This window comes from Artemia franciscana, chromosome 18 (assembly GCF_032884065.1).
Source record: "Artemia franciscana chromosome 18, ASM3288406v1, whole genome shotgun sequence".
Classification (NCBI taxonomy): Eukaryota; Metazoa; Arthropoda; class Branchiopoda; order Anostraca; family Artemiidae; genus Artemia; species Artemia franciscana.
This window is the reverse complement of record NC_088880.1, coordinates 1,215,247-1,241,966: the sequence shown is the minus strand read 5'-3', so window position 1 is coordinate 1,241,966 and position 26,720 is coordinate 1,215,247. Positions and strand designations below refer to the sequence as shown.

The following is a 26,720-nucleotide window of genomic DNA, read 5'->3' as shown; positions in this document are numbered from 1 at the left end:
TGAGACAAAGTCAACCTTTAGCGTAAAGAGCGGGATTGCAGAAGGGAACAGCCCCCCTCCCTCATTTAAGGAATAATTTCTGATCATTTTAAGTTTTAATGTTGCTTCTTACTTCCAGTCGGAAAAAACTGTTGTTTTGTATTCAATTTCCCCGAGGATGGTAGTTGTAGGAGAGTTAGCTTTGGAAGCAGAATAGCAATAGCACATACGACCAAGGAGGTCATTTGCAAGAAGTCTTTAAACTCAAAAACTTGTCAATCCTTTTGACTAGTCTAAAATTCGACAAGAACAATCTAAGAAGAAATAAAGTTAAATAAAGGAAAGAATTCCTTATTAATTCAAACAGGTACGACAAAACTTCAACTCTAGTCAACAGAGAACAGAGCTAGATGTGAAAGTTTTGTAATTTTAAGTTTTAATTTATTAATTGAAATTTTGGATTTTTTTTTTTAATTATGGTGACTCCCGTAGCAACTCGGCTTGAAAAAAATGTATTGATTTGCAATATCAGCATTGGTTATATATTGTGTAGATACAATTTATCCATAAACGAAACTTAAAGGTTTTAGAAGTTGGAACTATTCAAATCCGTCCCGAGTATAAAAATGGATGAATTAGATCTTTTTGACCTATGTCTCACAGATAGATTGTAAGCTACAAAAGAACCAAGTCACTTCTTACTATGGCGTCATAGGCAATCAACCCATTTGGTGCTCTGCAGTATACTGTGTTCTCACCAGGGTTGCCACCCGGTAAAAAAAAATCACTAGATTTTTTGGTTGACTTAGTGATTTTTTTTTGTTTAGGCAGCATAAAAAATCACTAGAAATGGTGGAAAATCGCTAGGGCTGGTAACACTGATTCTCATTAAGCTTAGAAGAGTATGGGAGGGGAAATGGATCGGAATAAAAGTAGTCGAGAGGTGAGTTATATGGCTACATAAGGTGTAGAAGCGTTAAAAGGGTGAATTAGACGAGTACCAGAGCGATTAAGAGGGCTCCAAAAAGTCATTTCTAGGGGCATCAGTTTATTCTCAAGGATCTTAACTCTGCGAAGCTGTTTTATTCAAAATAAGAAAAAGAAATAAAAATAAGAAAAAGGGACCATAGATATTTTTCGTAAAATTCACCTGCAGTAAGATTACCAGATTTACATATCTGAATTCAACTAACGAAGTTAATACATACAAAAACCTTACAATACACATAATATTTCTTTGGAATTAACAAACAAGCCATTCCAGACTAATTAATAGCTTTTATTGGAAAAAAAGGAAGAAAAATGCAATTTGACCACTTTTCAAAAAATTACAGAATAGTATAAGCTTACATATGCAAAATAAAAAACATGTTCCTAGTACCCATATTGCATAAGGTACTCTCCTAGTCGTTCAACAACGTTGGCGGCTTGCTGAGGAGTGCAGTGGGTCTCATCATAGATTCCTATGACAATTGCTGAAACATAAAAAATATATAATATAAACATAATATATAAATATTTAAGTTTAAATATAAGTTTAATTTTAATTTAATGTAATTTTAATATTAAGCTTAAATATAAGTTTAAATTCAAGTTTAAATAAATGCTTAAATTGCATAAATATAAATATAATATATAAATGTAATAGAAATATAGCAAAATAAAGAAATTATCAAACATGCGTGACAAGCCACATGTTCCAGTATGACAACACAAATAATACAATAAGCATTTTTGCTCACTTAAAGTCAGAAGAAGGTTCTAAGAATTTTAGAATACTAAAGAAATTTAGAGAATTTCAATTTTTTTAGAATTCTCTCAGAAAAAGAAGGATTTGAAGTCAAAAGAAGGTAGGAATTTGTTAGTCACAAACTAGAACTAAAATATCAGGACTTAACTGGAACATAACCCATTTAGAATAGCTGTTACCTGCCTCTCAGTGATTTGACTATTTTCTTTTTTCTTATACAGAAAGTATAGGATTTTAAAATATAACAAACATAGTTTATTAAATGAACGTTAAATGAGAACGTTTATTAACGTTCTCACTACAAATGTGTCTCCTATAATGAAACATGGGACAACAGCTTTAGGGAAAACCGAAACCCCTAGGTCCCTCGAGAGCCAAGTGATATACCAAAAAGAGTGCAAATCAATCAATCGAGTGTACTCGACCGGGGGAAGGGAGGAGGTCACATATCAATTTAACAACAAATCTCCGCATAATACTAATTTGAAAAAAAAATAGACTACCGTATTCGACCAAGGGATGTATAGATTCCGGAAAATAGACTGCCAAAGGACGTGTTGTATCAACGCGTAAAGACTGACTAATAGAGTGCCACTAATAATAACGTAGTGCCACTACGTAAAAGACTGCCACTAATAGAGCAACAGTGCTTATTTGTGTGGAAAACAAAGTAACAAGTAGCTAAATACACTCAAATGGAACTTGTATGGCCAAACGGGATGCCATTAAATGCTGGGTCAAAAAAGAACCTTATTAACTGGGCTGGGGAGCAGGAGCAATTTTGTTGCCCCTTTTAGACATACTCCAGGTAAAATTTTGTTCAAAACGTCACTCCTCCTCTACTACATTGCTTGACAAAGAAAAAATGTATTTAAGCGCCAATAATTACAATAATAGTAATTACGAGATTAAAATCAGAATTAGTCTGTAAACCGGAAGCCTTTAATAGACTAAAGGCCATTTGGAGAAGCATAATCTTTGCGACTAAAGCCACGTCTCTTCGACAGCAATGTGCTCCTCATACTCCTCTACATTAGAGGGTGTTAGAAAATGAGCCAAAAGCTTGAAAAGAGACTCCTTGCATTCAAAATATGTGCCTTAGGAGCAAAGAGTCAGTAACCCCGATATCCGCATTAGAGCGGGTCAGTCTCTCATTACTGTTGTTCTAATGAAGAAGCAGTGAAAATATTTAGGACATGTGCTCTGTATGAAAAAAGGCCTCCTTCCTCGGACAGTCTAAAATTGGAAACCAAAAGGCAAAAGAAGACGAAGTAGCCTAAAGAAAATATTGTAGCGACCTTTTGACCGAGATTTGAGGACGGCCGAGACCGACCTCGTTAGCAGCTGAATGGCAAGTCGTCACAGCTGTGGCACCGCTTCAGGACGAGTGGAGAGGCTTTGTTGACGCCCTATAAACCACCAACAGCTCCCCCAACTGGCAACATAGAATTGTAGAACGACTCGCCTTTAGATGACAAGTCAATGGAAAAATCAATTACTATTAGTCCTTAGATGGCGCTGGCGACTTCATTCTTCCCTCTCGTAGACTAAAGTGAGATTCAAGTTTCTTCATTTCTACAAGCCATTTTTGCTTGACTTCGATTGCCAATTCGACAGTTAGATTGCGGAAAGGATCGCTTGACAGTCTGGTTAAGAAATTCTAACTACTTGATAAATAATTTTGAAGTAATTAAATATAATTTTAATTATAAAATTAAACTAACTTGATCAATTAGTTTTAAAAATAACATCTAAGATAGAAAATTTAATTGAGTAATTAAATATAATTTTAATTATAAAATTAAACTAACTTGATCAATTAGTTTTAAAAATAATATCTAAGATAGATAATTTAATTGAGCTAGTCATTCAGAAGTAGAATAGCGAGGTCTAAGGGTAATTTTAGCAGCTAGGGATATTACCTATCGTCGTTTTTTCTTACATTTTAATTTGCAACAAATAAGTGTTAAAGCTAGAGGTCTGTGGTAGGTATCCACAGTAACTTACAATACAGGTATTTGCCCCTGCTTAAGACTGTCCTCATCTCAAGTAGACTATCAGTTACACTAGCAACTAGACAAGTTTTGACTCCATCAATTGGTTCAAAATATCTCCCTGATTATCATGGCTATATCCAGGAAAGTATTATGAGTTGAATTACCCATAAGATAAACTTAACAAAAAGACCCTCCCCACCCCCTATGAAAATACAACAGCTGAAACGTCGAATCGACGCCAGCAATGGTTCTGGAGGATCTTTATCATCTTTATCCCCAAGAAAATGAAAACAAATTTTGAACCCAAAACACAGTTTTAGCCCAAGATTTTTAGGTCGCGATATTTAGCCCACCTATCCTTGGACAAAATCGCGATACCCACCCGAAAGTCAGATTAGAAAGTCAGTCAGATCAGATCTGAGTGCATCTATTATGTATTAAAGACCTAGGGAAAATACTATCTTTTTAACAGAGAAAAGCATATGGGCTGTGAAATATTTTATGTATAAAAACTGTTATATAGATTATAGCTATGCAAAAGAATAGATCACCCAGAAGAAAGGACATCTTCAATCTACCTGAAGATCAGGTTAGTCTCCAGAGGGTATGCTGGGCAGGCATGAGCCAATGGGGTAAATAGGGTCATAAGCCTATGGCATGTATTTGAGTTGCTTTTCGGGAAAATGGCTTAACAGTGAAAACAAAAGAAAATTCTTAAGGAGATATTTGAACGACCCATTTTAAGGATGGTGCAACTTTCCAGGCATGAAAACAGAAAAAGCCGAACGCAAGATAAACCTTATCAGACCCCCCCCCCCCATTTCATTATTAAATAAATTAATATTTTTGAATCTTCCGGCTACCCTTGAGGTTAAGTATTTAAAGTTGTATTGTATTGGTTAAAAATTAATTAATTAACCAAACAGATCGAAGTAGCAAATGTAAGTAAGAAGCGACTCGACCCAATAGTAACCGAAAATCTGTACAATGAGTTTTGAGAACAAATACATAAAAAAAATTGGCATTTTATGCTTATTCCAAATATATAACAATAATTCAGTTTAATGTTGCCCATAAAAAGCTAAGTCAGAGAAAATTTTCCTGATTTTAGGAAAAGGGGGAAACAACCCCGAAAAGTAAAGCGATCTTTCCGTCCTACTTTACCTCTCGCTTTTTCTGCTAAAGTTGGCATTTTTACCAATTCTTTAAGAATGACTGCTGAAACACAAGGGCATTTGAATTGTAATAACAAGCTCTTTCAAAGCACTAAAAAACTTCAGCCTAACGAGCAAGAGGTAGATGATGGGAAAGCCTCCCTTATATATGGAATCATTTCTACTCGTTATAAGTTCTAATGTCACTCCTTACTTCAAGATGAAATATTTGTTTCTCAGTCAATATGAATAAGAACCAATGATTGTATGACTAAATTCAACAAAGTTTGCACTGGTCCCCTAGTCTCATTCGATATTCAATCAATATTGAATTTTACTCTTTTACTCTGATCGAATTTTTATTCTTTTACTTTTATTGAATTTCACTCTTGTTCAATATTGAATTTTACTCTTTTATTCAAGTCTACTATTCTGTGAATAAAAACACACCATAACTTAAAATAAACGTAGCTTTTTCGACCGTGGTTTGATTACCAAGTTTGAACTTTTAAAATTAACAATAGTTTCATTGATTGGATTGTTCTCGGCGGTTTCCACAGAGTAACTTAGACATAACTTGTTGAAGATGTTCCGAATAAAAATTTACTTCTCTTTTACTGACCAAGTTTCATAAAAAAAAAAAAATGCCCCGTAATTTGACACAGCAACGAGTAAAAGTTGACCAGCAATTCAGTTATTTGACTTATCTTTTTGACAGAAGTTAAAAAAAAAATGATGTAATTAGTAAAAACGATACGGCGCAAAAAATAAACCTGGGGAATTAAACCATGCTTCTTAGTATTTTTTTTTACTTGCTTAGAAATTCATAGATAAGAACCCTACCAGGTGTTGCGTTAGAATTCGAGTTTAAAATTCGAGAGCAGAAATAGGTAAATACAACAACTATCCTCGTTTCTTTAAAAAGGAAACAAAAGAGTATAAAACTCAGTATCAAAGGCCAAATACAACACACAGGACACGAGTAAATTGTGTTTCAAAAAATCCAATAGCCATCAAGCACTTTATAGGATCCGAATACGATCTGTCTGTTTGGTAAAAAAAAAAGGTAATGTATAATAATAGTAGGTAATAAAAAGACCCATTAGTCTACTTGCACACGCAGGGTCTTAAAAGCGGGGCTATAAAGGTGGAAGGATGGTGTTGAGGACACAGAACAGATCGAAGGGTCTTACACGAAGGACACACGATGGGTCTTAAAAGCGGGGCTATACACAGGGGAGGCTATGATAGTAATACACTAAACTATTGATAAGTATCTGAACTTAGGTAAAACACAGCAATATTTCAAATCATAATAAAAAAAAACGACTAAATATGCAGAATAAAGCTACAAATTGCAACTATTATGAAAAGTAGGCTTTTGATTGGCGGTGGGAGGATGGTATTGAGGACACAGAACAGATCGAAGGGTCTTACACGAAGGGTCTTGAAAGCGGGGCTACACACAAGGGAGGCTATGATAGTAATACACTGAACTGTTGATAAGTATATGAACTTAGGTAAAACACAACAATATTTTTAAGCGTAACCGAAAAAAGCCACTAAATATGCAGAATAAAGCTAAAAATTGCAACCGTTAAAAAGGTAGACTTTTGGTTGGGGGTGGGAGGATGGTGTTGAGGACACAAAACAGGTCGATTTCAAAATCACAAATTTTTGGATCTTCCAGGAGGGGAGGGGGGCGGGTCGCTTTGAACAGCCTTAGAAATTCAACATCCAAAAAAAATTCCCGAATTAATCAAAGCAAATTAGCTAATACTTAAGATTGCTCTTAAGTATTAGCGAATTTTAAGATTCAACATTCAACAACAGGCTCTAAATCCACAGAATAAAGCTATAAATCCTAACTACAAATAAGAATGAACCTTTTTCCGTTTTGATGCAATGAATTCCCTGTTTCATCTTCTTCCCTCTGATAACTCTGTCTGATGCTGACAAGAAAATATAGCGCGTGCCAGCTAGGGTGAGACCATTAGCCTGGAAATATTCGTGGTTTGCATAATTGGTCGCTAGAGTAACTAGCTCTTGCTGTGCAACCTAGAATAAATTATACATATATTTAATTAATAGTATTTGACATATTGAAACGCGTTTAGATAAAGGGATTAAGGAGAACCATCCAAAGGGAAATCTGAGATTATATCTAGACGAACCATTTTTTTTAGCTTTCACACCCAAGGAAATTTATTTCGGTTTGAATAAATAGAAAGTAATTGTTACACTTCAAATCATTAAAGTATGCTATAACGTAAGAGTGTCAAAGCTGTAATTAAAATGTGAACAGAAAATAAAAATATTCGAAATATGTACAAAATAGAAGAATATAATCTTGCTTTCAGTTTATACTATTTACAAGAAAATTTCTGCATAGCATGGTCAAATGTTTCCCCGCATCATCCAAGACATTTTAGCTAAGAAATGTTTTTGACATTCTTCCCAAAAGCTCTGGCAAAATAAACCCTTACAATTAGCTTTGCACAAAGGGTAGTCAGAGGACGCAAGAGTGGGTGCAGGAGCTCTGTGGGTTCAATTTGAAGTGCGATCAGCATCAAAGTAAAAATGGATTTATCTTAGGTTATCTTAGGTCGTTTGTTATTATCCTTCGAAAAATTTTAGGTTTTGTGCACATTGAGTCTCCATATCTGTTTTGTGTTTTTTCTTTGTCTTTTTTGGCATTTTCCTTATTTTTTTTTGTTGTTCGTGATGAAGAAGAGAGGTGGTTGTCTTTTCGATATACGAGGTCTAACCAAAAAGTATCGAGAACGACAAGATTAATCGCGGATCGGTTTGAGTGTGAACTTGCACTTGTTATATTAATCTGACTGTATGTGCTGGGAAAATAAATTAGACATAGATTAGATTTAAATTGTCTCAGTCGGCTTCTAGGTGCGAACAAGTAAAGTCAGTTTTTACGCCCTCTCAGATGAGCAAAAAGAAAACCGAAAACAGATCACCATTGCTTTGCTAGAGTCTTCCAACTCTGATGTTTTTTTTGTAATTAATTATAACTAGTGACGAGACTTGGATATAAGAGGCTCGTATGGCTACGATTCAGAAACGGAGGTACAATCTTTGCAGTGGAAGACACCTGATTCACCACGACCCAAAAACTTGTCAAGTTTGGAGTCAAGTGAAGGCTATGTTGACTGTTTTTTTGTTGTTTTTTTTACTACCAAAGTGTTGTTCATCATGAGTATGCTCGAAAAGACAAGATCATAACAAGGAGCGCTGCATTGATGTTCTTGACCGTTTACGAGATGTTGTGCGAAGAAAAAGACCCGAATTTAAAGAGTCTGGTAAATGGAAATTGCATCAAGATAATACACCAGCCCATTCAGCCCATGTTCTACATCATTTTTTGGCCTAACATAATATTCCAGTTGTTTCTCACCCCCCCCCTTATTCACCAGACCTACCCCCACGTGATTTTTTTTATATTCACAAAGATAAAAATAGCGCTTAAGGTTAAACGTTTTCAAGATGTACATGAAATAAAACAAAATACGACAGAGCAGCTACAAGGAATTTCTAAAAATGACTTCTGTCCATAGAAATTAAAAAGCAACAATCTGTTGATTCCCAAAAGGCCTCTCCATTATCTATTTGTAAGAGCATGGATTGGTGAATAACAGAATTTTTCAAAAGTCTAAACAGAAAGACTGAGTTGCGAAGGTGCAGACAGCTCGATTGGACGTGTTTTTCAGTTAATGCAGACAAGTTCTGTCACTCCTGTCTTTCGGGGTCGTAAGGCATGTGGTTTTGAGACATGGAGAGGTCTACCTTCTTTGAATGCAATTCAGAAGGAGATCTCCTGAATAGACTCAGTTTTATCACTAAGTTCTCTTTTAAAAATAATTTAGCACATTTATTAGACGAATCAGCCGTGGCAAAAGTTTAGAGGATAGATTCAAGCATCCAAATGGTGGTTAGCTGAGATAATGAAGCAAGGTGTAGCTGGAGTTACGAATTTGAGTTACGAATTACGAATTTGGAGTTACGAATTAAAGCTAATGAATTTCCAGCCACCAGCAACTATGTCTGAATTTTAAGAGCGATTTTGATTGGCTAGCATCATTGATATTACATAAAATAAGATTAGAAAAGCCGTGTCATTGGCTGGTTTCGTATTTTGAATTGACAGTAGCACCTGATTGCTAGATTTCTCCTATTTTCTTAAGTTATTGATTCTTCCCTAGGATTCAATTCATTCTTCCCAACAAGTAAATCTGAACAATTTTGGGGCAGGTCAATAGCATGACAGTAACAAACTGAACAGCATTGATCGGTATCTCGTTTGGTAATTGTTAGAGACTGTAATTTGCGTGGCAAAAGCTTGGTAAAAATGAAGCTCGTAATTCAGTTTAAAGAAGATTCAGAGTAGGATAATAAAATCTATGTTTTAAATGGTACCGAAGATTGTAGCTTGTGTGTCAAGGGCTTGGTAAACTGAAGCTCAGAAATCCCTTGAAAGAAGGACTAGTGCGGTATCACAAAATCTGTGCTGCGAATGGTGCTAATATATCTTGAGTAGCAAGAATTAGGTAAAAATGAAGCTCAGAATTCAGTTTCAAGAAGAACCAGTGCGGGATCAAACAATCAATGTTATATTTTACACTGCTGATAGATCATTGTGTGGCAAGTGTTTGGGAAAATGAACCTCATAATTCAGTTTAAATAAGAACCAGTGCGGGATCAAACAATCAATGTTATATTTTACACTGTTGATAGATCATTGTGTGGCAAGTGTTTGGGAAAATGAACCTCATAATTCAGTTTAAATAAGAACCAGTGCGGGATCAAACAATCAAAGTCATATTTTACACTGATGATGGTTCATTGTGTGGCAAGTGATTGGGAAAATAAATCTCATAATTCAGTTTAAATAAGAACCAGTGCGGATCAAACAATCAAAGTCATATTTTACACTGATGATGGTTCATTGTGTGGCAAGTGATTGGGAAAATAAATCTCATAATTCAGTTTAAATAAGAACCAGTGCGGGATCAAACAATCAAAGTCATATTTTACACTGATGATGGTTCATTGTGTGGCAAGTGATTGGGAAAATAAATCTCATAATTCAGTTTAAATAAGAACCAGTGCGGGATCAAACAATCAAAGTCATATTTTACACTGATGATGGTTCATTGTGTGGCAAGTGATTGGGAAAATAAATCTCATAATTCAGTTTAAATAAGAACCAGTGCGGGATCAAACAATCAAAGTCATATTTTACACTGATGATGGTTCATTGTGTGGCAAGTGATTGGGAAAATAAATCTCATAATTCAGTTTAAATAAGAACCAGTGCGGGATCAAACAATCAATGTTATATTTTACACTGCTGATAGATCATTGTGTGGCAAGTGTTTGGGAAAATGAACCTCATAATTCAGTTTAAATAAGAACCAGTGCGGGATCAAACAATCAACGTTATATTTTACACTGCTGATAGATCATTGTGGGGCAAGTGTTTGGGAAAATGAACCTCATAATTCAGCTTAAATAAGAACCAGTGCGGGATCAAACAATCAATGTTATATTTTACACTGCTGATAGATCATTGTGTGGCAAGTGTTTGGGAAAATGAACCTCATAATTCAGTTTAAATAAGAACCAGTGCGGGATCAAACAATCAATGTTATATTTTACACTGTTGATAGATCATTGTGTGGCAAGTGTTTGGGAAAATGAACCTCATAATTCAGTTTAAATAAGAACCAGTGCGGGATCAAACAATCAAAGTCATATTTTACACTGATGATGGTTCATTGTGTGGCAAGTGATTGGGAAAATAAATCTCATAATTCAGTTTAAATAAGAACCAGTGCGGATCAAACAATCAAAGTCATATTTTACACTGATGATGGTTCATTGTGTGGCAAGTGATTGGGAAAATAAATCTCATAATTCAGTTTAAATAAGAACCAGTGTGGGATCAAACAATCAAAGTCATATTTTACACTGATGATGGTTCATTGTGTGGCAAGTGATTGGGAAAATAAATCTCATAATTCAGTTTAAATAAGAACCAGTGCGGGATCAAACAATCAAAGTCATATTTTACACTGATGATGGTTCATTGTGTGGCAAGTGATTGGGAAAATAAATCTCATAATTCAGTTTAAATAAGAACCAGTGCGGGATCAAACAATCAAAGTCATATTTTACACTGATGATGGTTCATTGTGTGGCAAGTGATTGGGAAAATAAATCTCATAATTCAGTTTAAATAAGAACCAGTGCGGGATCAAACAATCAAAGTCATATTTTACACTGATGATGGTTCATCGTGTTGCAAGTGATTGGGAAAATAAATCTCATAATTCAGTTTGAATAAGAACCAGTGCGGGATCAAACAATCAATGTTATATTTTACACTGCTGATAGATCATTGTGTGGCAAGTGTTTGGGAAAATGAACCTCATAATTCAGTTTAAATAAGAACCAGTGCGGGATCAAACAATCAACGTTATATTTTACACTGCTGATAGATCATTGTGGGGCAAGTGTTTGGGAAAATGAACCTCATAATTCAGTTTAAATAAGAACCAGTGCGGGATCAAACAATCAATGTTATATTTTACACTGCTGATAGATCATTGTGTGGCAAGTGTTTGGGAAAATGAACCTCATAATTCAGTTTAAATAAGAACCAGTGCGGGATCAAACAATCAATGTTATATTTTACACTGTTGATAGATCATTGTGTGGCAAGTGTTTGGGAAAATGAACCTCATAATTCAGTTTAAATAAGAACCAGTGCGGGATCAAACAATCAAAGTCATATTTTACACTGATGATGGTTCATTGTGTGGCAAGTGATTGGGAAAATAAATCTCATAATTCAGTTTAAATAAGAACCAGTGCGGGATCAAACAATCAAAGTCATATTTTACACTGATGATGGTTCATTGTGTGGCAAGTGATTGGGAAAATAAATCGGGATCAAACAATCAAAGTCATATTTTACACTGATGATGGTTCATTGTGTGGCAAGTGATTGGGAAAATAAATCTCATAATTCAGTTTAAATAAGAACCAGTGCGGGATCAAACAATCAAAGTCATATTTTACACTGATGATGGTTCATTGTGTGGTAAGCGGTTGGGAAAATAAATCTCATAATTCAGTTTAAATAAGAACCAGTGCGGGATCAAACAATCAATGTTATATTTTACACTGCTGATAGATCATTGTGTGGCAAGTGTTTGGGAAAATGAACTTCATAATTCAGTTTAAATAAGAACCAGTGCGGATCAAACAATCAAAGTCATATTTTACACTGATGATGGTTCATTGTGTGGCAAGTGATTGGGAAAATAAATCTCATAATTCAGTTTAAATAAGAACCAGTGCGGGATCAAACAATCAAAGTCATATTTTACACTGATGATGGTTCATTGTGTGGCCAGTGATTGAGAAAATAAATCTCATAATTCAGTTTAAATAAGAACCAGTGCGGGATCAAACAATCAAAGTCATATTTTACACAGATGATGGTTCATTGTGTGGCAAGTGATTGGGAAAATAAATCTCATAATTCAGTTTAAATAAGAACCAGTGCGGGATCAAACAATCAAAGTCATATTTTACACAGATGATAGTTCATTGTGTGGCAAGTGTTTGGGAAAATGAATATCAGAATTCAGTTTAAATAAGAACCAGTGCGGGATCAAACAATCAAAGTCATATTTTACACTGATGATGGTTCATTGTGTGGCAAGTGATTGAGAAAATAAATCTCATAATTCAGTTTAAATAAGAACCAGTGCGGGATCAAACAATCAAAGTCATATTTTACACAGATGATAGTTCATTGTGTGGCAAGTGTTTGGGAAAATGAATATCAGAATTTGCTTCAAAGAAGAACCAGTACAAGATCACATAATCTGTGTTGTGGACAGTACTGATGTACCCATAACAGTTCCTTGTATGGACAGTTTTTGGTAAAATAAAACTAAGAATTCAGTTTAAATTATAATCAATAAAGAATCATACAATCTATGTTATGAATACTGATAAAGACCTATTCTCAGCTCCCAAACAAGTAAAGGATGAACCTTATCCAGTTTGAGTCAGGCCTATCGGATAAGATAAGACAAGATAAAGTTTTATTCTCAAAATGACTTACTAGCAAACATAGCTAAACTTGAATTTATTATCAGAAAAATTAACATAATAAAAAATACTTGCAAAAAAATTACAATAATCTTGAAAAAAGAAAAACAGTGAACGGCCAGTCAAAAATAAAACCAATACAAAAAAAAAACCTGCAAAACATACGAAAAAGCTTAACAATAGAAAATATATAGAGCTCGACACCATGTCCAATATATTTGAAGCATTTAACAAATTGTACAAATTAAAAACTACATTCAGGGTCGTAACTAAGAGGATGGGCGGATGTGGGTCGCCCCAGATGACTCCTTTCAGGCGGTGGGATGGAGAGAAGAGATGAAGGGAACAAAACGAGTGGAGGATCACTTCTAAAGTATATTACAAACACGAAAGATCGAGCTCCAATTTGTGCAGACATCAAAACAACCGTTAGAGACGTTGTGGAATGCGTGATCTGGATTCAGAAGTAGAAATTGTTAGTACCAAATTTTAATGTGCTACTGTTGAATCCAGAAAAACCTCAGCAGTGATAGCTGCAACCTACTAGAGTGAACCACAGCCCATCGTAACCAGAATTAAAAAAGAAACTTTGGGAAAAAAAACTATCTAGTAAGAAAGAACAAATAGAAACTAATTCAGGAGTGGTAACTATTATTTCAGTTAACCTACAGCCTACACATCAAATCCCAGACTTTATTCAACACATTGAGTCACACGAATTCACGCACCACAAATAAAAATACTTGCCTCGCTCCACTCAAGCATTGACCCTTCCTACTCTATGCCGAACTGATCTGTCCACTCAAAACTGACAAAAGAGAAGAAGACACCGGTAGCAGCCAATGCTGACGATGGAGACTAAGCCTCCAAAACCGCGTTCACACCCATAACAAGTCAGAAACCTAAAGTTCACAGGATTAATTTACTTTCACCCCCGAGCATCATGAACGTAATCCAATCGTTTATTGTATTTTATTATTGGTATAAATAATTATTCCCTTCTCTTGAAAGTTGAAAGGCGTTAATGTTTTCCCCACTATTTTCAGATACATTCCATTTTAAACCATATAAGGAAGGGGGTGGTTATTCATTAGACTTAGAAAAAGGAGGGGACTTTTAGAATCTGGTCCGGGTGGCAACCATGCTACTTAAAGCCACCACAACCACATCTACTTATAGCTTACATCAACGGACAGAAGACAAAAAATCAAACAAAAAATAAGTGAACAAGCAGTTAAAAAAAACAACTCAGGACATCACCTGAACTGACAATACACAATGGTATTTGCTAGGGTTGTAGCAAAAGGCAGCAAAGTTGAAACATTGATGCATATACTTTCAATATGTGCCAACATTTCTGTCTTGTTCTGCCTGCCATTCTGCTTATTTATTGTATTATTCAATTTGCTTATTACGCATGTTTTAATAGCTGTTCTAGTCTTAAGTGTACAAAACTAAAACCTTTTTCAAGGCTAATGCCTAGTTGGCTAGAAAATCCATGACAAAAAGATTGGAAAATTAGAGTAAAAAAAATTATATGAATTATTATGAAACAGTTTTGAGTTCAAGGAGAAAAGCATTGCGAACCAGTTTTTTTTTTTATTCTGATGCAAATTCGAGTCCCATGCTGCAAGAGACCTAATAACAAAAGATTGAGACCAATCAATTCCCTATTTAACACTCTTTCCAGATATGATAGTACCATCCTCACAATTTCATCCCTCCCTCCTCCTCCCAAAGGGGCTGGATATAGCCCTAAGTTGTATACAATGTTTGCTGATTTTATAGGGTTGCCATTATTAGTTTTTATACTTATCCTTTATCAACGGCTGATTCATGATGCCAAACAAAGCAAATGTGACACACAAAAAAACAAACTTTTGTATATAGCCTAGGGCTATGTCAAGCCCCATCAGAAGGAGGCTGGGTTGAAATTGCCAGAGTAATTTTAATCACACTTAAAATATGACTAGCAGCACTTTGTATGTTTGAATGATGACTTTAATCTCGGTTGCTATAGAAACTGAATATACAGTGTAGGGTAGCTTTGAAAGAGCCTAAGTAGTAGGTACCTACAACCCTTGAAGGCTTCAATCAAAATGTTGTTTCAAGCTGAAGGGTGAATTTACATACTTCTAGAGGAAAGATAGCTCATAACTTTTTGCAGAGGTATGGAAAGGTTTCAGCACAGGGGGAAGTGCTTACAAGTGATGAAAAGCCCATGGAGGGCACTCGTGACTAACTACATTTGGCGTAATAGCCAGTAATCGTTTAGCATGAAACAAATTTTTCATATTAAAGTAATCCCTATATTTGATTTCCTTCTTTAATTATATGCTGCAAATTCATTTGCTCAGGAACATTGGACTTCATCCCCTGGATTTTCGCATATTTTCATTTTTTTTTTTCCTACAACAAACAGCTGTCTCAAATGTTTTGCCTGATGGTATTTGCTTGTTCAATACAACCTTGAACCTGATGGTCAAATGACAAAGCTCGCTTTCAAAGATGACGAAAATATGAAAGTAGACATAGAGCTAGAATAAAATCTACTTGGGAATGCAGACAATAGGGAAAATCCTGTCATTGACAAAGATAATTTGCTCCTTTCCATACTGGTGGATAGAGATGGATCCCAGAGCTTTCTATTCCATATTTATCTTCTCATAAGACGAGAGCCTGTCAGATTTCAAAGAAATCTCAATCTCTAAGAAGCTAAAATTCGAGAAAGCTAACTTGGGGCCTCCAACCACATAGGGGACATCATCTCTTCCCACACCTTCTTCTGAATTAATAACCCCTGTCAGATACTTCAAAATTTTGTTTGGTTACTCCATGAATGGAAATTTGGTCTATCAAACTAATCTATAGGCAATGCAGAACGAACAAACCAGTTTGTATGTGATCAACAAAGAAATGGAGCAGCTTTCAGGTAACCCGGGGGTGCCGGCAGGCGGGGCCACCCCCCTGGAAAAACGAGACTATAAAGTGATTATAAGGAAACCAAAGAAAAGAGAGCAGAATAGGGATAAGCCATTGAAAAAATGTGTGTTGCCCCATTGTTGGCTGCCTACCAATTTTTCTATATGATTTGGTTGGAGCAACAAAAAAAAATTCAAATTTTTCATAATAATGAATGGTAAATAAATAACAACCCTCGTCAATAACTAAAGTATAAGAGCCTAACTATTAGTAACATTCAACCAAAGAATCAGTTATTTATGGTGATCCTAAATATTTATTTGTTTATTGTTAGTTAGTGCAGTTATTAGTACACAAGAAAGTCCGTATAATTATAGAAAACACAAGGAAAACAACTTAATAAGGGGCAATTTCGGTAAAAATATGCGGTCAACTTTTACTTGCATTGCAAGAGTACCCGTGAGCGAACATACGAAGCCACTATAATCAGAAATGTTTCCCCTGAACAGGTTGTTCCGCATTTCTGTATTCTTCCCCGAACGGACACGTTTTTTTGTGTTTTATTATCATTTTTTCCAGGAGTGATTGCATTTATCTAGTTGTCACTTTGAAAAAGATTTAATTTTTTACAGTTATGAAGTATAAAGGTATCAATATATTGTTTTTTTGGTATTCAAAATTAAATTAAAATATTGACTTAAAAATTTCTATCTGATTTTCTTAATCTTAATGTTTTACTTTGAACAAACTACTTTAATAATGCGTTACTTTTTATGAACACTGAGTCTAAAGTTATTAAATATTTTGGTGTTTGATAACCAAGTTCAGAACTGTCGAAATTATTAAAAAATATCCGTCCAACACCTCGGCATTGCTCAACAGAAATGAGTGCTGGTAGTTTACATGTTAGTTTTTGTAAGTAGGCTATTGTTTTGAGTATTTTTTGTAATTACTTACTTTTTTCATTTTCATATACTTTTACTTTAATTGACATACTTTTTCCATTGCCTTTAGAAAAATGTTAGTCTCTAAGCTTCATGGAATAAAGCAAAAAAAGAAAACAAAAAAAAAAAGTGTTTCCAAATGAAAATAAGGAACAACATAAAAACTTAAAACGAACATAAATTATTACGTATATGAGAGGGTTGCCCACTGCTCAACACTTCACTCTTCACGCTACAGTTTTTCGGCACTTTGAAAAAAGTTACTTTTTGTTCTAATTAAACGACCTCTGTGTTTCAGAAGTCGTTTTTAAAGAATTCGGACAAAATTTAAACTTTAGTGTAAAGAGCGAGGTGTTGAGCAGGGGGCAACCCACTCATATACGTAATGATTTTTGTTTGCTTTTAAGTTTTAATGTTACTCCTTACTTTTGGTTGAAAAAACTCGTTTTTTGTTTAATTTCTGATCGTTTTTTTTTAAATAAAGCCAGGATACCTGGTTCCATCTCCACGGAAAATCCCCCTTCCCATAGAAATATCCTCCGGACAATTCAATTCTGGTGAAAATTTACTCCAGACAATTACCCTCAATATCTCCACGCGCAAAATTGAATCGATAAAGGAAAGCAAGACACAAAAAGAAATTTCATATACGAATTCTGGCAAATTCAGTCAGCGTAAAATTGTCCATGAAAAGTTCCCCCCTGGAAACATCCCTCCCCATGAAAAATTCTCCCAGCAGACAATTCGTCGTCCCCTCCCACCCAAAAAATATATGCACACTTCTTAATAAAAAAAATAAAACAATGGGCAATTTTATAGCTTGAAAACCTTTCTCCGTGGGCTTTAGGGGGTCATTTTATGTCCAAAGACATAGTTATTGGGTCTTTCAACTATGCTGAAAAAAAAGCTATCAAGATTTTGATTGGACGATTTTCGGAAAAAGTGGCGTGGAAGGGGGTTTAGCTGCCCCTTCCCCAATTTTTTGGTCACTTAAAAAGGGTACAAGAACTAGAATAATCCCTTTCCCAACATTCTAAGCCCACTGGGTTGATACGATCACCCCTGGAAAAAAAAACCCGCATCTGTGATCTTTCTTCTGGCAAAAATTACAAAATTCCCCATTTTTGCAGATATGAGCTTGAAACCTCTACAGTGCATATATACTGCATATAATGGAAATTCGAATGTTAAAGCTAGCATGACATGTAAATGATTTTAGACAGAAGGAAGCTTTTGGAGGATAGTCTGTATAGTTGACATATCATGTTTCATATGAAAATTGATCCTAGAATTTTATTTTAATTGCAAGTCCAATGTCTTCTCGGATGGAATTATGTTTATTAAGAAGCTAACCCATAGAATATGATTCTTTTTTCACTAACTGCAAACATTACATTTTCAAGATCATGCTGTAGCTGACAAAATATTGACGAAGTGACGATTTTCTCTGCTAGGCTTGCTGAGGTGCGGAATGATAAGCTTGATAGATCATCAGTAAACTTGTAGGAATTTTGTATTTGCACTAGAATAGGGTTAAAAACAGTCAAAAAGTTCAGAGGTCCTAATTTTGTCCCATGGGGTGCTCCATGCATATTTCTTGGAGTTTGGATACTTCATGGAATTTGCATGAGTGAAACACATTGGTTTTGATTCTACAGGAAATAAGCTCACAAGAAATTGCTGAACACCCATTTCTTTTCCTCATTCTCACAAACACCCATTCTCACAAGAAATTGCTGAACACCCATTTCTTTTCCTCATTCTCACAAACACCCATTCTCACAAGAAATTGCTGAACACCCATTTCTTTTCCTCATTCTCACAAACACCCATTCTCACAAGAAATTGCTGAACACCCATTTCTTTTCCTCATTCTCACAAACACCCATTCTCACAAGAAATTGCTGAACACCCATTTCTTTTCCTCATTCTCACAAACACCCATTCTCACAAGAAATTGCTGAACACCCATTTCTTTTCCTCAGTTTATGAATATCCGGTGTTGGATACTGTCAAATGCCTTCACTATGTTTCTGAGTAGGATTTCTACATGACTGAAACGGGTAGCCAGAATTGGCCTTATCTCCTCAGAGCAATTAGCTATCAACTTAATAGGAATTTCTAGTGTGTAATTACTCCTCATGGTGGCGAGGCGTTTACATTTCTTGGGGTATTCTCACATAGGAACTTCTAGTGTGTAATTTCTCCTCAGGTGGCGAGGCATGTGAGTTTGTCATACACTTCTTAAGATATTCTCAAATAGGAATTTTAGCGTATAATTACTCCTCATGGTGGCGAGGCATTTGAGTTTGTCATACACTTCTTGGGATATTCTCAAATAGAAATTTCTAGGGTGTAACTACTCCTCATGGTGGCAAGGCATTTGAGTTTGTCATACACTTCCTGGGACAAATAGTCAGAATTTGTTTTATGGTCCCATTTCAAGTAGCTCATCGACATCTATTTGAAAAGTGTTTTAATCTGATTAGTACTTAAAGATTACCTTCAATGCCATAAACTGTCAGCTGTTTTTGAGCTTGTCCTATAATTTCCTTGACCTTTTGACTTCCAGATCTTATTAACCACTTGTGCACCGAATTCTTTTTTAGATTTTTTTTATTTTAAGACATTAGACCCCTGCTTGACAGCCTTTCACCTGCTTGACAGCCATTAGCATTCAAAGGATTTGAATGCTAATGATGAGGCAATGGAAGCTTTAACTGTATAATTGAACTGAGATTTAATTATGAATGGTAAAACAACTGTATCACTGTTTTTTGGGCCTTTTCCCACTGACAACTTCCAAAGATGGGACATAACAACAAAAAATGAATATTTCCATCCCTACAGGATCACAGAGCACAATCATTCCATGGTAGAATAGATCGTGTGATACAGGATCACAGAGCACAATCATTCCATGATAGAATAGATCCTGTGATACAGGATCACAGAGCACAATCACTCCATGGTAGAATAGATCCACTGCATTGGATAGATGTTCAGAGTGATATTAGAGGCTATTCTTCTATTTTCTGGATGTGTCAGTAGTTGATGCATGGGTCCTATATTGTTGGTATAGATGTCACCAGGGTCAAATATGATACAGGATCAATTAATACTCATCAATACTCATTCATTTCAATAAATACTCCAGGGAACCAAGGTAGGCCAAGTTCTTGGGTGTGGATGCTCCATCCACACCTACAAGACCAAATATTATGAAGCCATTACTGTACGATGGCTTGCATTTTGATGGGCAAGTGTAATGGCCTGAGATAATTAGAGGCAAGAGTCACTATCGACTGTGCCATGCCTATGCAAGAATCAGATGTACTAGGTGTGTAACCTCTTTATATCTTTTCTAGGGGTGGAACCGCTTGAAAACTTCCAATGCAAGGGCATGCACATTTTTATACCATTTTATGAATAGCTTCCATGTAGCTGACTGTAATAATGATGAGTCAAAACAGATGATGCTACATGGAATCATGTTCAAGAAACCTAGAATGAACTCAACAACTCAAAAACAAATATTTTATTTTCATATTGGGTCTCTTTCATGGTGGAAATACACAAAGACAATTTTTCTTTCATATTTTCATGACTTAGCCAATGGTGTCAATTCACAAAAATGTAAGGGAGGTGGATAATATATTTTTCAATGTCTAGTAAGATGAACAATTTTTTTGTGTGTCAAACTTCTTCAATGCCAAAAACAGCAAAAAAGGGTATTTTTCAGTCAAAATACCAAAAAATGTATTTTTTAAAAGCTAGGAGAGGGCAAAAAATCTATCCCTGATCTCAGCCTTGCAAGGACTTAAGTGTTTAGTATCCAGGGTGCCAGAATAGGTTTGAAAATTAATATCAAGAAGACTAAGTTGGTAAGACTAGGAATAAGTGAAGCTGATGAGGTGATGTGGGTAACAAGAAGATGGATTAAGTGGACAGCTTCACTTACCTAGACAGAATTATTAGTAAAGATGGAGGTTGCAGTGAAGATGTGAAAAGTCAGGGTATTGTTTAATAGTTGATAAAAGTTTGGAAGAATGAATATTAAGATAAGTCTGCAAACCAAGATTAGAACATTAGAAGTTACAGTGATGATAGTGGTCAAGTATGGTTCTAAAGTGAGAGTGCTGAAAAACAGAAGATGACTTGATAGATATTTTCAGAGAAGCCTTCTGATTGTTTTGGGTACCTAACTAACTGAGTGCACATAGCTGTGTTGGCCTTGGGCACCTTGGTGCCACATTGAGTTTTTAGTAGTAGTAGTATCCCAAGTTTACTTATCTGACAAGGCCAATTACTTGCACTTAGCATTGAATAAGGCATAAATGAAGTTGGAGGTTATGAGAATTACTACTTGAAAAAGTAAAGACTAGTTATCCGATAAGTTACAACTGTTAACCCAGAAAATACAGGATATATAACGACAATAAAATCCCAAGTAAACAGAACATTCAATTTTTTTTAAACAGACAATAAATCATGAAATTATATACAGAGTACAAGAAGGAAAACTAAGTGTGAAATATGGCACAACCATAAGAAATTTGTAAATTAACTACATTTATAGTGGGGTACACATAACTAATGTTGTTCTTGGGCTAGTTGTCAATAGTATTTCAGTTATCTAGTTGCCAGATAAGTATCTTTACTATCTTCTACAGGTTATATACACAGAAGTTAGTGTCAAGCTGATAACCCCAAAGGACAAGCTTCAATGCATTATAAAATTCATCAAATAAAAAAATATAATATAATTGGAAGGCACAAAAGGAAAAATTCTAGTTTAGCTAATTTTTGCTATCTTAGAAAGGGGTTAGGTTAGGCAAACATAACTTTCAGTAATGAATCCAGGGTCAAAACGTACTCTGAGAAGGTATAGATAATAGGTATATATAATATAGTATAGATATATAATATAGTATAGATAGGTATAGATAAGAAGGTATAGGTATAGCATAGATAATATGCTATTGCATAGCATAGCTTCTATGTTAACCCTCTTCCAATTTTCTAAGTCTTAGAAATTTGCCTACCTGAGATGTCTATGCATATTGCAATTTTGACAAAACAATATTTTACATTAATTTTCAGTTTCTTTTTCTCTGGTTTTAGTTCTGAAAAATGTAATTCCTGTTATTTGAGTAGATTTTTTTTTCTTTCTAAATTTAGGAAATGTATTTTCAGATCTTTGAAACCTCATAAATTGGGATTGAGCAAAGTTGTGATGCTGAAAACTTTTTCTTGTACTTAATTAAAATTTAAGCAGAAGATCTATTTTGCAAGGTTTCACTTTTATAACACAAGGGTTTTTAAAGGTCATCAAGAGGCACTGCCCTCTAGAGGGAGAAGAAGTGGAGGTATGAAATTCGAAATACCTTCCCTGAAAGAGAGTGGGGTTAGTTTGGACTTGGGGTGAATCCAGACAAGCGCTTCTGTTCCTACAGCCCCATCTGCTAATCACAGAAAAAACACTGTGGACCTGCCATTTAGCGTTCTACTTGTGTATGTAGTTTTGTTACCCCCCATGCAGTTGTTTTGGAAACAGAAAAAAAAGGTAAGGCATCCTCTATATTCTTTACTTTGAGATTGAAGCCTATATTAATAAACATTTAGCTTTCTTAATGCATAACATGTATAACTTAGACTTTGTTAAGTTGTTTTGATTTTAGTTTTTGGTGCCATATGTAAGTTCTGAGGTCCATGCGAGGTTTCAGGCTTTTCCTCTCAGGTGGGGTTGGTTTGGACAACCACAGTAGGGCACATTCAGACATTGTCCAAACCAACCCCCTTCCCCAACTATTTTGCCCCTTCCAATCGTTTTTCTTATCATGTACCTTTCATGGTCTTTATTTTTACCTGTTTCTATTTTTTTTATATATTCAAAATGCCTCAAATGTACAAACGAAAGTGGCAAGATTCTCCTCCTGATTAAGAAAATATGAAAAAGCTGTTGAGGGTCATATCAAGAAAGAAGGCATATTGAGAGGAATTCTAGAAAACTTTGGTATTAAAAAATCTACACTACTGGACTACATCAAGCAATCAAAGCCATCAAGGGAAGAAGCTTCAGCAAGTGCCAATGAAGAGCCTCAGCCACTCTCTATCAACTTCCCAATGAAAGCCAAACACAACAGGCAAGTTTTTGACATGGGACACAAGAGGAAACTTGCAAACTATTTCTGAACCTGTTCTACTAGGAACCTCAGACTTACAACAAAACAAGTGTAAACTCTTACACTTGTGCAAATAACATTTCTGTGCCAGAAAGTTGGATGGGAAACGAAGCAGCATCAAAGGACTGGCTTCTTGCATTTCTTAAGTGGAATCCAGACATTTTGATCAGGAAGCCAGAACCCAGGCAAAAGCCTCCAGCTTCAATAAACCTGTAGTCCAGACGTTTTTGATAAGCTGTTTGATTTCTACAGAAGATTTGAAGCCAAGCTGACACCCAATCACATCTGAAATGTGGATGAGACTGGCATACCCATGCTGCTTCCACCACCTAAAGTCCAAGCACTGACTGGACAACAAAGGTTGGTCAGACAGTGTCTGCAGAAAGAGGTCAAAATTTAATGTTGTCTGTTTTACAGGTGTATCCAGAGCAACTATCCCTCTGGTTTTAATTTTTCCACAAGTGATGATGGTTGCCTGGGACTTCCTCACCCCAGCTGATGGGTCAATGGCAACTTATTCTTGGAATCTGTGAGACACTTTATGAAGATCACCAAGCCAGATGCAGACTCTGATCATCCTGCTAATGGACAACCATGACAGCCATCTAAATGTAAGGGTGATTGAACACTGCAAGAAAATTTTTTTGACACTTTTGACATTTCTACCTGACTGTTTGTATAAACTGCAACCACTAGACATAGGTGTTCTTTCTCCTTTCAAGAACATACTAAAAGGGTGCTTCAGTGAATGGCTACAGTTATATGCTAGCCAACATATCTTTCAATCAAGACATATTTCTGAAGGGAGCTTTTGTACTGTTGCTAGTGACAGACAGGCTGCTAGATACAACAGCTGTTTCACAACAAGTCCCCTGTTGCAGGCTGACTCCAAGTCCAGAAGAGTTAGACCCTTCCCCTAAGTTGAAGCTAGCTCTGTTTCAGATTGCAGGAATTAAAAATCAAGGCAAGACTTGCATTTTAACAGACACACCTGAAAAGGAAAATATTGCATCTAAAAAGCAGAAAAAGATCAGACCACCAAAGTAACCTGTAAAGAAATGCAAAAACAGTGGGCCATAGTGACAACAACAAAAATAACAGAGCAGAGCTTTATTCCAGCTTGGCTGCCTTGAATGATTGATCAAGCAAAAAGTCTCTGCACTGTGCAGGGCTTGGAGAAGACTTTGAACCTTTTGACATAGAAAAAGCTCAAGTTGAAATCTTTGTTCTTGTGAAATTTAAGCCAAGAAAGTCTAAAAAGCGTAATGTTTTTGGCCAATTCACAGAAAAAAGCAGAAGTCTCTTTGCTGCAGAGAAATGGAGCATGGTTTGTCTTTCCAGATATTAAGGACAAAGCATTTGTGTATTCTGATGACATTGTTCTTGCACCTCTATCACCTGCTGCTACTAAAAGGATAGAGCAGACAAAGCAAGGTCTCACTTTTCATAACAACCTCAGCAGCTATAATGTGAGATAAAGAGATTCATACATATTATTAGTTTTTAAGATTTCTATGTATCCAGATTTTTAAGAACATTGCATTTTGTTGAAAATTAAGTGCTGGCCAAACCCACCACCCATACAGTCTAAACTCGTCCCACATGATGGAGTGACTTTGGACATTTATGAAACATGAATAATTTCTGCTTAGCTCTAAAAGACAGAAGATGAAAATCAAAAAAAAAATAGAATGGAACTAAAAAGTGACTGAAGTAGAAGCCACAACCATCCCAAAATTTATGTCTGAACCAACCCTACCCTCCTCTATACTTTAGTCTGTAGACCCATCCCTGAAAGTTTTATTCTCCTAACCTAACCCTTATTCCAGCATAGTGCAAAGTTTTGAAGTCAAATTTGATCTCCATTAAAAGTCAAAACCATGCTTTCAGGTGCTGTTAACTGGTGCATTACTTTAACCCAGCTTTACCCTAACACTTGAAAATATCTACAAATTTACAATGAACCTTATAAATAGTGATAGGTTAAAGGTAGGAGTTTCAAAAGCATAGGACCTAGACCTACCTAAAGATAGGGTCCCTAAAACATCCTGGAAAACTAATTTAAAACTAGCACAGCCCAAGGTTAAATATCAAATTGACTTATTTCTAAAAATATATTGGTTCACTTTACCCTTCTTTATCCCTGATGGACAAATGTTAAGCCTAGGCTACTCTACAGGCTATTTATCCACTATTTTATAATATAGAATGGGTGTAATGCTTCATAATAAGATGCAGATAAATAGGGTATTAAAACTCTTTGTTATCTTAAAATTTAGTGGACTGCATGTTTATCTATTACAAGGGGGAGAGGGAGGTAAAGTGGAGTAATGTGCTTTGGAAATTAGACAGGCTAAGCAGGCCGCTTTATTATTATTTTTTGTCATTCCTTCAAATGACCCTCCATCATTAAGCCCTGGGCTACCAAAAACACAATTAGAAACCCAGATTTTGGCTGTAAATTCCATCTTGAAATTTTTATTCAGGTAGCCTAGCAACAACCTTACAAGCAAGAAAAATAAACTTACCAAAACCTTGAGAGTCTATAATCAAAAGAAACAAGCAATAAAAAGGAATGGTTAGGCCTACAATAATATGAAAGAAAGATTTTGAAAAGAAAAGCTTACATTTAAATTATCTGATTTTGCCCACAATGCACCATCTGTTCCAATTATGGCCCCTTGGCTGATAAATCCTCCTGCCAAAAGCTGTTTGTCAATATAATCTTGCCAAGATCCACTCATATTTGAAGGTTTCCTAAGATTTTCAAGGAAAAGAAAGATAGCCTAAGCTAGACAGTAACTTCTGATAAATGGCAAATGATTCACACCCTTTGACGAGTTGCAGACTTTGTCCAGAGCAGCATTTGACATCTACTTTTATCAATTTCTCTTTTTTTATAGATAGCGTAAGACTGGGTTTTAGCGGCTGAATCAAACCTAATCTATGGTAGCAGGAAGTTAAACTTTTCTTTTAATTTATAGAAGAATTTGCAAGAATAAATTCAAATAGAAGAAGTTTTAATATAGCACTTTAATAAATCTAAAAACAGTACACTTTAATAAGTCTTATATCATCTCTACAAGTGGGTTCAGATCTGTTTACTACAAACCATATTCAATACTTTTTGATCAGTGACAAGTGTCTGGCACGGAGGGAGGATCTATGTCTGAAGGTTCTGTTTCCCTTAGCACCTCATTCTTGCTAATAAAAATATTCAGCTCTATGTTCCATTTCAGATCTGGATCACTCTCCGTCCGGCGCTCTCCGTCCTCCGATCCCAGACGGACGCTCTCCAGACGGACTGCTCCGTCTGCTCCCAGACGGACGCTCTCCTCCCTTTTAGAAAAGGGCACATAGGATCCGTAGCTCTATAAATATGTAATGTATTATTAGTTTGATAATCAAATTATCGTTTAGAGGTATTTTTTTGCCACTCACAGGAAGAAAAATATATTAAGAAAGGCTTAGAATGAAAAGTGGTCCTTACAATTCCCTGATGTGTGGAAAGTAGGACAGAAATTGGTTTCATTTTCTAGGGAAGTGTGAAGGGCTAAATGATTCGATAAAGGATATTTTTGGGGCGGATGAGGGGAAAGAGCCTTGAATGTAAAACTTTTTGTGAAATGGGTATGTTATTCATGATA

At 35.5% G+C, this 26,720-nt stretch overlaps 1 protein-coding gene across 1 annotated transcript; it reads right to left on the bottom strand.

Annotated features, from left to right (window-relative positions):
- Positions 1-1,237: 1,237 nt before the first annotated feature.
- LOC136038478 (profilin-like) lies at positions 1,238-25,951 on the bottom strand. Its single transcript, XM_065721550.1, has 3 exons — positions 25,701-25,951; positions 6,767-6,938; positions 1,238-1,454 (listed from the first exon to the last, which is right to left on the bottom strand). The coding sequence occupies exons 1-3, from the start codon at positions 25,815-25,817 to the stop codon at positions 1,354-1,356; spliced, it is 390 nt and encodes a 129-aa protein (XP_065577622.1). The 5' UTR covers positions 25,818-25,951; the 3' UTR covers positions 1,238-1,353.
- Between the last annotated feature and the right edge of the window lie 769 nt (positions 25,952-26,720).